The sequence below is a fragment of the Rhinopithecus bieti genome, unplaced genomic scaffold (assembly GCF_001698545.2).
Source record: "Rhinopithecus bieti isolate Rb0 unplaced genomic scaffold, ASM169854v2 scaffold_4475, whole genome shotgun sequence".
Taxonomy (NCBI): Eukaryota; Metazoa; Chordata; class Mammalia; order Primates; family Cercopithecidae; genus Rhinopithecus; species Rhinopithecus bieti.
Genome location: NW_016804399.1, coordinates 68,893 through 86,916, shown reverse-complemented (window position 1 = coordinate 86,916; position 18,024 = coordinate 68,893). Strand labels below are relative to the sequence as shown.

General features: G+C 38.6%; 1 protein-coding gene across 1 annotated transcript in view; it reads left to right on the top strand.

Moving 5' to 3' along the window:
* The first annotated feature begins 2,425 nt into the window (after window positions 1-2,425).
* The window catches only part of PKD2L2 (polycystin 2 like 2, transient receptor potential cation channel), a 36,439-nt gene continuing 20,840 nt past the window's right edge, over window positions 2,426-18,024 (top strand). Inside the window, 5 exon segments of the mRNA XM_017867836.1 lie at window positions 2,426-2,716; window positions 2,718-2,762; window positions 9,362-9,590; window positions 10,901-11,071; window positions 11,926-12,107. Coding sequence (XP_017723325.1) covers window positions 2,532-2,716; window positions 2,718-2,762; window positions 9,362-9,590; window positions 10,901-11,071; window positions 11,926-12,107 — 812 coding nt within the window. The 5' untranslated portion in view covers window positions 2,426-2,531.

The window sequence follows — 18,024 nt, the reverse complement described above, 5'->3', positions numbered from 1 at the left end:
CGGCCACTGCAGTCCAGCCTGGGCGACAGAGCGAGACTCTGTCTCAATTTAAAAAAAAAAAAAAAAATTATTATTATTATTATTTTTGAGACAGGGGCTCACTGTGTCGCCCAAGCTGGAGTGCAGTGAAGATCATAGCTCACTGCAGCCTTAACCTCTGGGGCTCAAGCAATCCTCCTACCTCAGCCTCACAAGTAGCTGGGACTATAGGCACATGGCACCACACCCAGATAATTTTTGTATTTTCTGCAGAAATGGGATATCACCATGTTGCCCAAGCTGGTCTCAAACTCCTGGGCTCAAGCAGTTCACCTGCCTTGGCCTCCCAAAGTGCTGGAATTACAGGTGTGTGCCACCACACCCAGCCCATTCTCTTAACTATTATAGTACTATTTACTTTCTTTCAACCCCAAATTACAAGATAAAGCAATTATTTACACATTTTTAATTGGAATCCTAAGACTAATCTTTTAAGTATTTTAATATTCCAAATTCTCATAACAAGTACAAATACTTTATTAAATACCAAAATTAACACTATCAATTAGGTTTATTTTATAATCTCTATACTTATAGGAATTGTGAAGTAATACCTGTTAATCCTCAACAATGAAAAAAGAATCCATTTTGCTTGTCTAAAATGTAAAATTCACTAATTAAAAACAAAAAATTGGAAGCTAGGAGAGATCTGGTATAACAGATCTTCCTGTTTCCACTTAATAGTCATGTGTGGAAAACACTCAAAAATACAACTATGGAAGTTTCATTAAAACATAAGTATTTTTTCCTAGTGGTGTCTCTTTCCCTCCCTGCCGTAGTGTTATTAGTAGAACAGGTTTAAGCAGTGCATCTTTGAATAACCTTTCAAATCTGTTTTGGGGAACTGAATAGAGAGACTGAAATGAGGAATCAAAGCTTTCCTTTTTTGGATATCCTGTAATTAAGTTAAAATTAAAAGAAGAAACAAAAAAAAAATTTTTTTTTTCTATTTTTGAGACAGAATCTCACTCTGTCACCCAGACTGGAGTGCAGTGGCACAGTCTTGGCTCACTGCAGCCTCCGCCTCTTGGGTTCAAGAGATTCTTGTGCCTCAGCCTCCCAAATAGCTGGGATAACAGGCATGCGTCACCATGCCCAGCTAATTTGTGTATTTTTAGTAGAGATGGGGTTTCACCATGTTGGCCAGGCTGGTCTCGAACTCCTGGCCTCAAGTGATCTGCCCACCTCAGCCTCCCAAAGTGCTGGGATTACAGGCGTGAGCCACTGCACCCAGTCCAAAATTTAGTTATACACAGTTTACTTTGATTTTTATGTACTTTCATTAAAATATCTACGTAACAACATGGACATTGTAACAAAGTTTTTATTGAGCATTTATAAACAATATATTACATTTACAAGACAGTTATGAAACACCTTTTTTACCCATTTCTGAGCCAAAACTCTTAATAGTTTTGTCCTACTCAAAGACTAAATATCTCGTAACAGAAACAACCTGTTAAAGAAAAAAAAAAATACAGTCGTCATTTTCTAGATTCTAAGCTCCCTGAGACAATTCTAAGCTCCGTGAGACAACAGATGGATTTTTTTGTTTTTTTAGAGAGGGGATCTCGCTATGTGACCTACACTACAGTGCAGGGACTATTCACGGGCACCATTATCGACACTGCAACCTCAAACTCTTGGCCTCAAGCAGTCCTGTCATCTCAGCCTCCTGGGTAGCTGGGACTATAGGCATATGCCACCACACCTAACAGATGATTTTTTTTTTTTTTTTTTTTTTCTGAGACAGGGTCTCACTTGGTCAGCCAGGCTGGAGTGCTGGAGTGCAGTTGTGCAATCATAGCTCAATGCGGCCTCGAACTCTGGGGCTCAAGCAGTTCTGCTTCAGACTCCTGAGTAACAAGGACTACAGGCACGTGCTGCCATGCCCAGCAAATTTTGAAAATTATGGATTTTGAAAATTACCTCATAGCACCTAGTCCAGTGGTGTTGCCCACCATATGCATTAAAAAGTATAAACTACATTAAATCTTAATTAAATCTTAATCCTTTAGTCCTTAATGCATTGTCTTGCTTTAAAATTACTATAATACTTATGAATTTACTACTACTTTTTTTAAAAGTACTACTTTTGTTGGGTTTTTTTGTTTTTGGTTTTTTTGTTTCTGTTTTGAGACAGGGTCTGGCTCTTTTGCCTGGGCTGGAGTGCAGTGGCATGATCACAGCTCACTGCAGCTCAACCTCCCAGGCCCAAACAATCCTCCTACCTCAGCCTCCTGAGTAGGTGTGACTACAGGCACATGCCACCATGCCTGGCTAATTTTTGTATTTTTTGTAGAGATGGGGTTTCACCACATTGCCCAGGCTGGTCTCGAACTCCTGGGCTCAAGGGATCCTCCTCCCAAAGTGTTGGGATTACAGGCGTGAGCCACCGCACCTGGCCAAAAAACTACTTTTGAACCAAAGATCAATTTAAATTATGAGAATACTTCTCAGTTGGGCTTTCTCATTTCACCATTATTCTTTTTATGTCTAACAGATGGAGATATTCTACTTCTAATACCAACTCCCCTTGGCACTGGGGATTTCTTGGTGTTTACCGAAATGGAGGATATATTTTCACTTTATCAAAATCAAAATCTGAAACCAAAAACAAGTTCATCGACCTTCGACTGAACAGCTGGATCACAAGAGGGACTAGAGTTATTTTATTGATTTTCCTTATATAATGCTAATGTAAATCTATTTTGTATTATCAGGTGAGTGACTCAAAACTTTTTTTCATAGACAGTGGTCAGTGGCCTACAAAACTTCTTTATTAGTACAGTTGACCCTTGAACAACATGAGTTTGAACTGTACACGTCCACTTAGATATGGATTTTTTCAGTAAATATATTGGAAAATTTTTGGACCTTTGTGACAATTTGAAAAAACTCCCAAACCAACCATGTAGCCTAGAAATACTGAAAAAAGAATTAAGAAAAAGTTAGGCATGTCGTGAATGCATGAAATACCTGTAGATACTCATTTATTTTATTACTATCACACAGTATACACAAATCTATTATAAGAAGTTAAAATTTGCCAAAACTTATGCACATGAACATGTGGCACCATTTGCAGTCAAGAAAAATGTAAACAAAAGATGCAGTACTATATCATAACTGCATAAAATTAGAGTACACACTGCACTAGTGTAAGAATTTCGTAGCCATCTCCTGTTGCTATTGCAGTGAACTCTAGTGTTGTGAGTATCCATTTAAACTGTCGTGTGATGCTCACCATCTTCACGTAAGCAGTTTGTCTCTCCAATAAATTGTGTATCTCAGTAAAAAAGTGATCTCTCATAGTTCTCATGTGTTTTTTATCGTATTTATTGCAGTACCATAAACCTTTAATAACACCATGGGACCCATACAAAATGCCACTAGTGATACTGGGGGTGCTCCCACAAAGTAGAGAAATGTCATGACATTACAAGAGAAAATTGAATTACTTGATATGTATCATAAATTGATGTCTGCAGCTGCAGTTGTCCCCCGTTTCAAGATAAGTGAATCCAGAGACTAAGGACCATTGCCCTGGAAGCAGGGGGAAGGAAAGGAAATTCATGAAGCCATCACTGCAGCTATGCCAGCAGGTGTGGAAACCTTGCCCTTTTTGCAAAATACCTTTTTATCTCATTGAAAATGCAGCTTCTGTGGGAATGCAGGTCTGCTATAAGAAAGGCATACCTTTAGATTTTAAATGATTTAAGAAAAGCAAAGTCGGCCGGGCACGGTGGCTCACGCCTGTAATCCCAGCACTTTGGGAGGCCGAGGTGGGCGAATCACCTGAGGTCAGGAGTTTGAGATCAGCCTGACCAACATGGAGAAACCCCGTCTCTACTAAGTACAAAATCAGCCGGGCGTGATGGCACAGCCTGTAATCCCAGCTACTCAGGAACCTGAGCCAGGAGAATCGCTTGAACCTGGGAGGCAGAGGTTGCGGTGAGCCGAAGTGTAATTGTGCCATTACACTTCAACCTGGGCAACAGAGCAAAACTCCGTCTCAAAAAAAAAAAAAAAAAAAAAAAAAAAAAAAAAAAAAAAAAAAAAATCATGTGGCAACTGGTAAAAGGAAAGTGAAGGATCTCAAGTTGGAGAATTTAATGCCAGCAATGATTGCTTTGATACTTTTAGAAAGAGGTTTCACTTTCAAAAATGTCAAGATAGCAGAAGTAGCTTTTGCCAACCAAGTGGCAGCAGACAATATAGCAAACGTCATTATGAAAATCATTGAGGAGAAAGGATATCTGCCTGAACAGGTTTTTAATGCAGACAATAGTGCCGTATTCTGGAAAAAAAAAAATGCCACAAAGAACATTTATTAATAAGGAAGAGAAGCAAGCACAAGGATTTAAGGCAGGAAGAAACAGGCTAACTCTACTGTTTTGTGCAAATGAAGTCAGGTTTATCATCTGGACTACCCTTATCTATAAAACTGCTAACCCCCTAACCTTGAAGGGAAAAGATAAAACACCAGTTTCCAATCTTTTGGTTGTACAACAAGAAGGCCTGGACAATGAGAACTCTTTTTCTAGAATGGTTCCATTGATGCTTTTTCCAGTGGTTTACTTACCCCCAAACACAACATCTCTATTTCAGCCTCTAGATCAGGGGATCATGAGGACTTTTAAGGCTCATAACACACAGTACTCTTTAGAAAGGATTGTTGACACTACGGAAGAGAACCCCAACAGAGAGAACATCATGAAAGTGTGGAAGGATTGCATTATTGAAGATGCCATCATTGTTATTAAAAACTGTGAAGCTATCAAACCTGAAACAATAAATACCTGCTGGAGAAAACTGTTCAGATTGCATGACTTCACAGGATTTATGACAGAGTCAATCAAAGAAATCATGAAAGAGATGTAGATGTGGCAAAAAAAAAAAAAAAAAAAAAAGTGGGAGGGTGAAGGGTTTCAGGATACTGATTTTGGAGAAATCAAGAGCTAATGGACACCACACCAGAGGAATTAACAGAAGAGGCCTTGATGGAGATTAGACATTAGACATCTGGAGAAGGGTTCCGATTATTCAAGACTGCTTTTGACTTCTTTTATGACATGAACCCTTCAATGATATAGGCACAGAAACTAAAGCAAAGGGTTGAAGGACTGGTACTGTATAGAAATATTTTAGAAAATGAAAAAAAAAGAAAATTATTATGTAAAATCTGTCAAGTTTCACTGAATGCGCTCCTCCACCTCTTCCGCTCTGCCACCCCTGAGACAGCAAGACCCTCCCTTCCTCTTCCCCTCCTCCTCCTCAGCCTACTCAGTATGAAGGCCACTAGGATAAAGACCATTATGAAGACCCACTTAGTGAATAGTAAATATATTTTCTCTTCCTTATGGTTTTTTTTTAGTCTGAGTCTCACTCTGTCACCCAGGCTGGAGTGTATTGAGCTTGGCCTGGCATAAATCAATTAGCATGGTCCATGTTAGGGAGGTGACCTAAGGTAACCCAATTAGACTAATGGGAATAACTTTTTTTTTCTCTTTGGTTGGTGCTATCTCTTTACTGACATCAATGACATATAATCACAGTTGCTGCTTGTACACAATCATCTTGGGGAAGCGTAAGATACTAAGCTAACACAAAGGAGGGCAAAACTGAAGCCATCTCAAAGAAATGGAGCTAGATCTGTGAACTTACCACAGATGGTGTCTGCTGTTATCTCTGAAACTGCTGCTGTGTGACAGAAATACATTTCTTGATTGTTTAAACCAATTTAAGTTGGGGTTTTTGGTTACAACCAAAAGCCTCCTAAATGATTCAGAGGTAGAGAGCTGAGGCCCAAGTTAGGTCTTGTATCTAGCTTTTCCTAGGGAACAAACCACCTTCAAGTGTAGTGGCTTACAATAAATATTTCTCATGTGTTTAGAGTTCAATTGATCCAGCTGTGCTTGACTGATCTCTGTTAGGCTTGCCAATATAGCTGCTATTTGGCAGGGCCCACACATGTATCTTTGAGTTGGTTCTGCTCTACATGTATCTGATCCTTCTCCTGGGTCCAAGTTAGCCCAGGCATGTCTTTTTCATGGCAATTGTAGAGGTCCCAAAGAGCAAGTTCTAATGTACAAACTCATTTCAAGTTTCTGCTTGCATCATATTTGTTAACATCCCATTGGCCAAAGAAATTTACATGGTCGAGTCCAGCATCAAAGGCTGGGGCAGTACACCCTCTCCTGGGTGACAGGCCAGGCAAAAAGATGTGAAGAACTATAGCTATTTTTGCAATATACCACAGGTTCTAACATTTCTGGGATGCTGGCTGCTATTACTCATTGAAATTTAAATTGTTCATTCTTGAGACAAAAATGAGTAACTTAATAAAGAAGCCATTCTGAAAGGAAACCAACAGATTTTAATGATCTGATTAGAAGAGGAAATTATCAAGACTAAATGATAGCTCTTTGAAGCTGCAGAAAGACAAGAAATGAGACTACCTCTTCTTAAACAATATAAAACATTGTATGTAATCTCCATGTTCCTAAATAAATTTTGAAATAATAAAACAATGTGATGTTACTTTTTCATATTGACAGTAGAACCACATTTTTCATTTTTTTATTTTAATTTAATTTTATTTTTGAGATGGGGTCTAGCTCTGTTGCCCAGGCTGCAGTACAGTGGCATGATCTCAGCACACTGCAACCTCTGCCTCCTGGGTTCAAGCAATTCTACTGCCTCAGCCTCCTAACTGGGATTACAGGCGTGCACCACCACATCCAGCTAATTTTTGTATTTTTAGTTGAGACAGGGTTTCGCCATGTTGGCCAGGCTGGTTTCGAACTCCCGACCTCAGGTGATCCACCCGCCTCGGCCTCCCAAAGTGCTGGGATTACAGACGTGAGCCACCGTGCCCAGCCTACATTATTTTTATTTTAAACCTTAGGATTTTAATCTCAGCACAAGCATGAACAAAACCCAAATAAGGGTTTATACCTCCTTCATTGGTGGGTTCAGATGTGAAGGCTTTGGATGTTTTTTAAATTCAATGTATAGTTGATCTTTGAACAATATGGGAGTCAGAATCAAGCACTAGAAAAGGATTTGCTCTAGAATCAAACACTTAGTAAAGGATTACCATGATAGGATCTGCCTGGGGATTTAATCAGCTTCCCCTAAGTGATCTGGGATGGGTGGAAGACTGAATACAATTAAGATTCTGTTAGAAAAAAATGGGATAATGACTGCTAGAGAGGCAAACAACAGTGTCTGCTATACACCATGTAATACTATGCAATAAAAAGAATGAGATCATATCCTTTGCAGATAAATGGATGGAGCTAGAGGCCATTATCCTTAGCAAACCCACGCAGGTACAGAAAACCAAAAGCTACATGTTCTTATAAGTGGGAACTCAATAATGAGAACACATGGACAGAAAAGGGGGAACAACAGACGCTGGGGCCTACTTGATGGAGGAGGGTGGGAAGGAAGAGGCTCAGAAAAAAAACTGTCAGGAAGTATGCTTAGTACCCAGGTGAAAAAATAATCTGTACACCAAACCCCCAAGTCACAAGTTTACCTATATAACAAACCTGCACATGCACCCCTGAACCTAAAATAAAAGTTAAAAAAAAAATTACTTTAATATCAGTGAGCCACTTTTATCTCATAAGTCTTAACATTTTTTCCTGAATGGACTATGGAATTGGAGTTTAGGAGATTTTGCTCCCCGTGCAACAGGGAGAGTGAAACACACCATGGCCTTTAAAATATATAAAAATGAATAAAACAAATGAACTGCCTGAAGCAGCCAATGGATGTTATACCTTTTATTTTAAAGTTCTTTTCTCCGCCGGGCGCGGTGGCTCAAGCCTGTAATCCCAGCACTTTGGGAGGCCGAGACGGGCGGATCACGAGGTCAGGAGATCGTTAGACCACCCTGGCTAACACGGTGAAACCCCGTCTCTACTAAAAATACAAAAAACTAGCCGGGCGAGGTGGTGGCGCCTGTAGTCCCAGCTACTCGGGAGGCTGAGGCAGGAGAATGGCGTGAACCCGGGAGGCGGAGCTTGCAGTGAGCTGAGATCTGGCCACTGCACTCCAGCCTGGGTGACAGAGCGAGACTCCGTCTCAAAAAAAAAAAAAAAAAAAAAAAAAAAAAAAGTTCTTTTCTCTCAGAGAATCAGAGCTTTTTACCAACTTCATTCACCCTTCGCAACAGTCCTGATCAGGATAAAGTGAAGAATACAAATTATTTTTATGTCCTAAACAAGAATGGAAGCATTAAGGTAACTGGCTTTAAGACATACGAAGAAGTCCTTGTAATATCAGATTAAGTCCAGATTTCCTCTCTGAAAGTTTTACACTTATTCTGTTACCTTTTAAAACGTTATTTTTTAGAAACTTCAGCAGACTTTGAAACTGTTAACTGGAGTATCTAATCAGTAGTTGTATAGATGCATATTATTTATACCTTATCCGTTTATTTTCATTTTTGTATAATTATCAGGCAAATTAAACAGAATATTACTTTTCCTTTTTGATTAGTCTGCACTTCAGATCATAATATTGAGTTTAGTTCACTTCACTCACTACCTAGTATGTGTAAGATGTAAGTTTTATTTGTTAACTGAGGTTTTGTTTTTGTTGTTTTGGGAGCACCTTATAAGAGTACCAATGACATTTGCTAAAATCTTTAGTAGGGATAATTAAATTGTAATATTGTGATAGAAATGCTGGTTCCTTAAATTACCACCAATTCTTAATTATCGGAAGTTGTGGAGAACACCAGAGAACCTCAAAATCTTTTTATATGTAGTGTTGGATTTAATTTTTATTCTTCTGTCTGCATATAGATTTTTGCATCCAGCATCCAACAGAAAGAAGCAAGCATTTCTGATCATCTAAAGAGGGAGAATGTATGTCCTCCCTCTGAAGTATTCAAAAATTATGTATATTGGGGAAGAGTTCTAACTAATAACAGTAACTAATGGTATAGCATTTTCTTGAACATATCATTCTCCTATGGACATAAATTATATTCCAGTTATGAACAAGCAAGCTGAACACCAAATAGAATGAATGTCTGAAAAAAAAATCACAACTTGCTTTCTCATTTACATTGGTCTTTGACCACTGTGAATATTCAGGTATAGAAAAAGTGGAGCCACTATGAAATAAGTAAATCTAGAAGATGTTTAAATTGAACCCATTTCTCCAAGGAAACATACTTTATAAAAAAAAAAAAACTGATTATCATTAAAGCACACATAATCATTGACTGAAAATTTCACATTACGTACTGAAATATAAATGCTTGAAATGAACAGTTGCTTTCACAAACCTGATTTTACAGATTGGTGGCAGAATTCCCGGCAACTGGAGGAATACTTACTTCATGGCAGTTTTACTCTGTGAAGCTCCTCAGATATGTTAGCTACTACGATTATTTTATTGCTTCCTGTGAAATCACATTTTGTATTTTTCTTTTTGTCTTCACAACGCAAGAAGTCAAAAAAATAAAAGAATTTAAGTCTGCCTATTTCAAAAGTATTTGGAACTGGCTAGAATTGCTACTTTTGCTGGTGAGTATATATTCACGCGTATGGTTGAAGGAGATCACATCTGAACCTACCAATGAAGGAGGTGTAAAAAGACAGAATCTTCTATTCCATCCAGAACTTATTTTGAAAACTACAAGTATCAAACATAAAATGAACTGGGAATCGTACTATTAATGGTGTGCCTCCAAAAGGGAGAGATCTATTTTCTTCTGATTTGGTCCTTGGGAGGGTCAGCATAAACCTACAGGAAAAGGTGATTCCAGAAATATCATGCTTTAATGTGCACAGTAGGTCTCCCTACCCCCACTCAAAAAATGTATTACTTTCAGGGCCTTGAGTTTCACCAGTCACGGGTCTTTGGGGGCAAGGCTGTTTAAAATAATCTATGTTGCCAAATCTATTTTTCTCCTCATAATAAATTTTGAAAAAATAGACAAAAGACAAGGCTAAGCAGAATACTGACAGGGGTGAGCAGCCAGAGGGGACCTTGTGGGTCCAGAGGGCACCAGGTTTGGAGAAACAGTCCCTGAAAGACACACCAAAGACCATCAGTTCTAGTCAATGAAATGTACTGAAATAAACAGAGATTTAGTCAGGCCGAGACAAATGTTAAAGAGCTTGGTCTCATGAACAAAGAACCAATGTTTCTAGCTTATACAATCTGATCTTTCACCCTTATTGGCCCTTAATTATAGCCAATCAAGTATTTAAGCCTTGTTTCCCAAAACCAGATTGAAAGTTTCTGAGAGTCAGAAAGTATGCCACCTACCTCTCTGGTAACTCCACTAATATCTTACAAAGGATGTAACATTAAATGTTTATCTGAGCATTTCAGGCAAGAATAGTCAAAGGAAAATGTTCATGTCAGTTATAAAGCTCTGATAGCTAAAACAACCTGGTTCTGAAATACTCTTTTAAAGGGTTGTTAAAAGGTTCCAGAAGATTTTATTTTTTGTAATTATAAATTGTTTTCTTGTAGTATTACACAGTAGAAAATGTTTAGCTTTTAAGTATTATGTAGAGCAGAAATCCTTATGGCCTCAGAGTTACATAATCATTTTATACATTTGTGCTTTACGACTCAAAGAAACAAAGATTTAGATAGGTTAGGATGGCCAAGCAATTAATATTTTTCAACTTTATAATAATTAGTACTACCTTAAACTTGCATAAGTTGAGGGTTATTTCCATTTATGTAAAAGCATATGTCGTATCTTTCCTTCCCTTTTTGTTAAACTTTTGATGAACTTTTTTTGTGTTTCCTCATAGGCTGTAAGATATTTAGAGGTAGAGATATTCTCTAATTTAACCCTTCTTATTTTCCCATTTAGTTGTGTTTTGTGGCTGTTTCCTTCAACACATACTGTAATGTACAAATTTTTCTCTTCCTTGGACAGCTGTTGAAAAGTACTGAACAATATTCAGATTTCTATTTTCTTGCATGCTGGCACATTTATTACAATAATATAATTGCTATTACCATCTTTTTTGCGTGGATAAAGGTATTTATATTTTATTATATTACATAATACAGTGTAATAGCATAATGAAAATTAAACTAAAAGTCATGGGGAAAAATATTTTTTCAACTATTAAGTAATTTTAAAAGTAGTTTGGGCTGGGCACAGTGGCTCACACCTGTACTCCTAGCACTTTGGAAGGCCAAGGCGGGTAGATTCTTGGCCCCAGGAGTTCGAGACCAGCCTGGGAAATCCAAAGATACCAAAAAATATTAACCAGGTGTGGTGGTGCACGCCTATAGTCCCAGCTACTCTGGAGGCTGAGGTGGAAGGATCCCTTGAGCCCTCGAGGTGGAGGTGAGAGTGAGCTGTAATCCCCCACTACACTGCAGCCTGGATGACAGAAAAAAAAAGAAGTTGGCCAGATGTGGCGGCTCACGCCTGTAATCCCAGGACTTTGGGAGGCCGAGGTGGGCGGATCACCTGAGCTCGGGAGATTGAGACCAGCCTGGCCAACATGGTGAAATCCTCTCTACTAAAAATATAAAAAATATTAGCCGGGCGTGGTGGCACATGCCTGTAATCCCAGCTACTAGGGAGGCTGAGGCAGGAGAATCGCTTGAACCTGGGGGGCGGAGGTTGCAGTGAGCCGAGATCGCACCACAGCACTCCAGCCTGGGTGACAGAGTGAGACTCCATCTCAAAAAAACAAAACAAAACAAAACAAAAAAATACAGAAGTTTGGCCTTGTAATGATTGCTGGCAAATCCTCAAACACCCATGATTATCATTAAATATCTCCTTTAATTCGAAGCAGAATTCTTCTGAGATTAATTTATTCTAAGTAATTTCATCTTTGATATTCTCGTATTTCAATTAACTTTGTTCTTTTGCAGATATTCAAATTCATAAGCTTTAACAAGACAATGTCTCAGCTGTCATCAACCTTGTCCCGTTGTATTAAAGACATAGTAGGATTTGCCATCATGTTTTTTATAATATTCTTTGCTTATGCCCAGTTAGGATTTCTTGTTTTTGGATCACAAGTTGATGACTTTTCCACTTTTCAGAATTCCATGTAAGCTCTTAGTATAAATGTAATTATATCTTCTATATTTTCTTACAAAAAAATGGAAAGGTCTAACCTTCTATGATAAGTAGTAATATAAGCTTTAATATATTTAAGGTTAGTTTGATTTTTTTTTTTTTTTTTCACTCACTGCAGCCTCAAACTTCTGGACTCAAGCTATCCTCAGCCTCCGAAGTAGCTAGGACTACAGGTGTGCACCACCACACCTGGTTGATTACATTTTTATTATTTTTTGTAGAGAGGGCGTCTCACCATGTTGCTCAGGGTGGTTTTAAACTTCTGGGTTCAAGTGAACCTCCTGCCTCGGCCTCCCAAAATGCTGGGATTACAGGCATGAGCCACCAGCCTGGCTGATATTTTCATTGATGGCTAAATATCTATCACATTCCAATTAGGGTTTGGCATTGAAGGAGCCAAATGGGTGATGGTGTCCATTTTTAAGGTGTTACTAGGTCAAGTTAGAAAATAATTTTCCATTTTCATTGGAAGTGATAATTTTACCTAAGACAATGGAAATTGTCCCCATGTCTCTATAGTATTTATTCTCTTGGTATTTTTTTTTTTTTTTGGACAGGGTCTCCACTCTGTCACCCAGGCTGGAGTACAATGGCCTTATCACTGCTCACTGCATCCTGAAACTCCTGGGCTCAAGCAATCCTCCCACCTCAGCCTCCTGAGTAGCTGGGTGTGCCACCACATCCAGCCAATTTTTGTATTTTTTGTAGAGACAAGGTTTAGCCATGTTGCCCAGGCTGGTCTTGAACTCCTGAGTTCAAGCAATCCTCTTGCCTCGGCATCTCAAAAGCACTGGGATTACAGATGTCAGCCACCACACCCAGCCAAAAGAAATCTTAAGTGTTTTCTTTGGAGGGCTTCATCTTAATATTTTTATTGATATTGACCTGATCGTCCTTTGCTAATCTGCCAAACATGTATTTTTAAAATAGCTTTAGGCTGGACCCCATGGCACCTATAATTCCAGCATTAGGGAGGCCAAGATGGGAGAATCACTGAAGCCAGGAGTTCAAGACCAACCTGGGCAACATAGAAAGACTCTGTTTCTACAAAAAATAAAAAACAACTAGCTGGATGTGGTGGCCTATGCTTGTATTCCTAACTACTCAGGAGGCTGAGGCAGGAGGATCACTTGAGCCTGGGAGTTTGAGGTCACAGTGAGCTATGATCACGCCACTGCACTCCAGCATGGGCAACAGAGTGAGATGCCATCTCTAAAATAATAAAAATAATAATAAAACTTGGTAATAATTGGCATTGAATACAGATGTAATAATTTACAGAGCCTAGGAAATTTGTCTTACCGTGGGTAGTGAAGAGGAAAGAAAAGTATAAAGCACAGAACAGGTAGAGAACTTTGGAATGGGTTAATGAGAGGACGTCTGTTTTTGGTAATGACGAGTTAGGCTATTCAGATCAATCTCCTCTTGAGGACAATTTTAAAAGCTGGATGACATAAAAAACAACGAAAAATTAATAAGAAAGTGAGTAATAACTGGGTCAAAGTCAGAAGGCCACAACCCAGAGAAGTAAGCCCAGCACCCAAAGCTATTTGCCCTGAAGGCATTTTTAAGCTTTTTTCAAAATTTTTATGGTGATAAAATATATATAACATAAAATTTACCATTTAAACCACTTCCAAGTGTACAGTTCAGTGATACTAAGTACATTCATATTGTGCAACCATCACCCCCATCTCTCTTCAAATCTCTTCATCTTGGAAATCAAAAACTCTATACCAATTAAACAATAACTCCCTATTTTCCCCTTCCCCGGCCCCTGTCAGCCACCATTCTACTTTTTGTCGCTATGATTTTGATTACTGTAGGTACAACATATAAGTGGAATCATATATTATTTGTCTTTTTGTGACTGGATTACTTCATTAGCATAAATGCCCTTAAGTTTCATCCATGTTGTAGCATGTAGTCAGAATTTCCTTCCTTAAAAAGGCTGAATAATATTCTATTATATGTATAGTCCACATTTTGCCTATTCATTCATCTGTCAATACACATTTGGGTTGGTTCCACATTTTAGCTATTGTGAATAACAGTGCTGTGAACATGGATGTATAAATATCTCTTCAAGACCCTCCTTTCAGTTCCTTTGGTTATATACCCAGAAGCAGATTTGCTGGATCACATGATCTATTTCCCCTCCAGATTTATTAAGGTATAATTAAAATTATATATATTTATGCTATATGGTGTGATGTTTTGAAATATGTATATGTTGTGAAATGATTAAATCAGGCTATGTTTAACATATGCATCACCTCTCATATTTATCATTTTTTGTGGTAAGAATATTTAAGATCTACTTTCTTAGCAATTTTCAAGTATACATTATTAACTATAGTCACCATGCTATACAGTAGATCTCCAGAACTTATTCTGTCTAACTGAAATGTTACACCCATTGACACACATCTCTCAATTTCCCTTGAACTCCACCTCTCCAACCCCTGGCAATTGCCGTTCTACCCTTTGCTTCTATGACTTCAATTTTTTCAGACTCCACATATAACTGAGATCATGCAGTATTTGTCCTTCTGTGCCTTGCTTATTTCACTTAATATGATGGTCCTCCAGTTTCATCCTTGTCACAAATGACAGTATCTCCACCTTTTCAAAGATTGAATAGTGTTCCATTGTTTATATATGCCACATTTTCTTTATCCATTTAACCATTAATAGACATGTAGGTTGATTCCCTATCTCGGCTAAACAATGCTGCAGTGAACATGGGAGGGCAGATATTTCTTTCACATACTGATTTTATTTCCTGTAGATACATATACTAAGAAGTGGATTGCTGGATCATATGTTAGTCCTATTTTTAATTGTCTGAGGAATATCAATACTGTTTGGCATAGTGGCTATATCATTTTACATTCCCACCAACAGTGTATGAAGTTTTCTTTTTGTCTCCATCCTCAATAACACTTGTTATCTTTTTGATAAGAGCCATTCTAACAGGTGTGAGGTGATATCTCATTTTGTTTTTTTGAGATGGAGTCTTGCTCTGTTGCCCAGGCTGGAGTGCAGTGGCATGATCTCGGCTCACTGTAACCTCCTCTTCCTGAGTTCAAGTGATTCTCCCACCTCAGCCTCCCAAGTAGCTGGCATTACAGGCATGCACCACCACACCTGGCTACTTTTTGTATTTTTAGTGGAGATGGGGTTTCACCATGTTAGCTAGGTTGGTCTCGAACTCCTGACCTCAAGTGATCCACCTGCCTCAGTCTCCCAAAGTGCTGGGATTATGGGTGTGAGCCACTGTGCCCGGCCTAATTTGCATTTTCCTGATTAGTGATGTTGACCATTTTTTCATATATCTGTTGACCATTTGTGTGTCTTCTTTTGAGAAATGTCTATTGAGGTCCTTTGTCCATTTTTAAATTGGATTATTTTCTTTCTTTCTTTTTTTTTTTTTTTTTGAGATAGAGTTTTGCTCTTGTTGCCCAGGCTGGAGCACAATGGTGTGATCTCGGCTCACTGTAACCTCCACCTCCCAGGTTCAAGTGATTCTTCTGGCTCAGCCTCCTGAGTAGATGGGATTACAGGCATGCACCACCATTCTATTTTCAGTAGAGACGGGGTTTCTCCATGTTGGTCAGGCTGGTCTTGAACTCCTGGCCTTCATTTTTGTGTTTTTTTAGTGGAGACGGGGTTTCACCATGTTGGCCAGGCTGGTCTGGAACTCCTGCCCTCAGGTGATCCACCTGTCTTGGCCTCCCAAAGTGCTGGAATTATAAGCGTGAGCCACCTAGCCCTGTTCACTTTTCTTCTTTTTTCTGTTTCTCAGACTCAATAATGTAAATTATCCTATCTTCAAGTTCATTGATTCTTTTTTCTGCCTGCTCAAATCTTCCTTTGAATCTCTTTAGTAAATTTCTCATTGTGCTTATTATTTTTCCATCTTGGAATTTTTTGTTTCTTTTTAGGTTTTCACTTTATTGATATTTCCGTTTTGTTCACATTTCCTTGATTTTATCCATGCTTTCCTTTAGTTCTTTCAGCATCTTTAAGACAGTTATTTTAAAGTATTTGTCTAGTAGGTCGTCATCTGGTCTCTCTCAGAGACAGTATCTACTAGCTTGCGTTTTGTTTTGTTTTTGTTTTTTCCACTGAATGGCTCATATTTTCCTGTTTGTGTATCTAGTGATTTTTTGATGAATTTTTAGATTCAAACTTTGTATGTCTTGTGATTTTGTGATTTTTAAAAAATTCAAACCAAGCTGAGTGTGGTGGCTCACATTTTGGAGCCATAGCACTTTGGGAACCTCCTAGCACTTTGGGAGGCCAAGGCAAGTGGATCACTTGGGCCCAGCAGTTTGAGACCAGCCTGGGAAACTAAGGGAGACCATGTCTGTACAAAAAATAAAAAATAATAAAAATTCAAACCAGACATTTGCATCTAATAATGTGTTAACTTTGAAAATCAGATTCTTCCCCTTCCCCAGGGTTTGCCATTTTTTGTTCTTATTTTTTATTTTTATAGTCTGGCTCCATGCCAAGGATCACCCTGAGTTGCACACTTAAGGTCTTCTCAGGTTTTTCCTCAGCCTATGCCCTTCCCTGGGAATGCACAATGACTTCCTAACTTTCCCCTGATACGGAGTTTGTTCTGAATGTCCTAGTCTTTAATGTCTGGATCCCAAAAAAGGAAAAGAGAAGAATAAAGTGAGAGGTAGGGGAAGGATAACAGCCCTTTAAATCCCAAGGACATTGCTTCAGCTGAAGGACAATGGTCTTGCAACAATGGAGGAGATGCAAGAATGGCTGCCCACCTCAGTGCCTGCATCTCCACGATCAGAAGCAGCAATCAGCAGTCACCATACAGATCCCCAATATTTGAAAGACATGGTATTTTTTCCCCACATGGCTCCCATAAGCTACATGCATGCTGCTTCACAAACATGTGAATGAATCCCATCTATGAGGCTAATGAGTAGGGGATGCATAGCTATTGAGATAAAAGCTGAAATTGTCCAAAATTAACTGCAATTTACTGTCCAAGCCTTTCCCTGGAAGTTGCAGGCCTTCTTCAACAGACTCTAGAGTTCCAAAGTAGTACATCTGACAGATTCTGCCCATGTAATTATTGTCTAGATGGGGACAGGGGAGAAATAGTTTCCTGTGGTTCTCTTTCACCTTCCAAGAATATTTTTTTTTTTTTTTTTTTTTTTTTTTGCTGATCCAGAAGAAATAGTTGAGAAACTGTGTTACTGGCCACCTCTCAGGAAGGAGACAGAGGCAAGGTCCAGGGCCTGCACAGTGTGTGTGTGTGTGTGTGTGTGTGTGTGTGTGTGTGTGTGTGTGTGTAGGGAGAGGACTATCTAGTCACCTTTCTATACATCATAAAGGAAGCTTGAATTGCTACACCCTCAAGTTAAAGATGAATCTCTTGTAGTGACCCAATGAATGACTCCGAGAGAGACTGGAAAGTCTTATTAATGACAAATGGCATGTTATTATGAAACAGGCTTTTAGGTATTATAATTCAATAAGGGAGAACTCTATCTAAAGTTAACAGGGGCATCAGAAAGTTACAAAACAGTATTTTCATTCAATATAACCCTGTATGTTGAGGTGTCATGGTGCTTTCAGCTTGCAAAAAAGAAACAAAATGGATAAACTAAGCTCCAATTAAGAAAAGAGAGACTGTATTTGGAGCCTCCAGTTTCTATGAGATTATAACCATTCAGTAAATGCTTCAGTTTTTGTCATTCTCACTATTACAAAGCAGAAGTATCTTAACACTTTCCTGACAGAAAAGGGTTGAATGGAAGCTTTGCTTACTAAGCTAATTTCTGGAGAGGAGAAAAGAATGAGAATGGTTCCTTTATCTTTTTTTTTTTTTTTCAACTCAAAGATAAAAGATA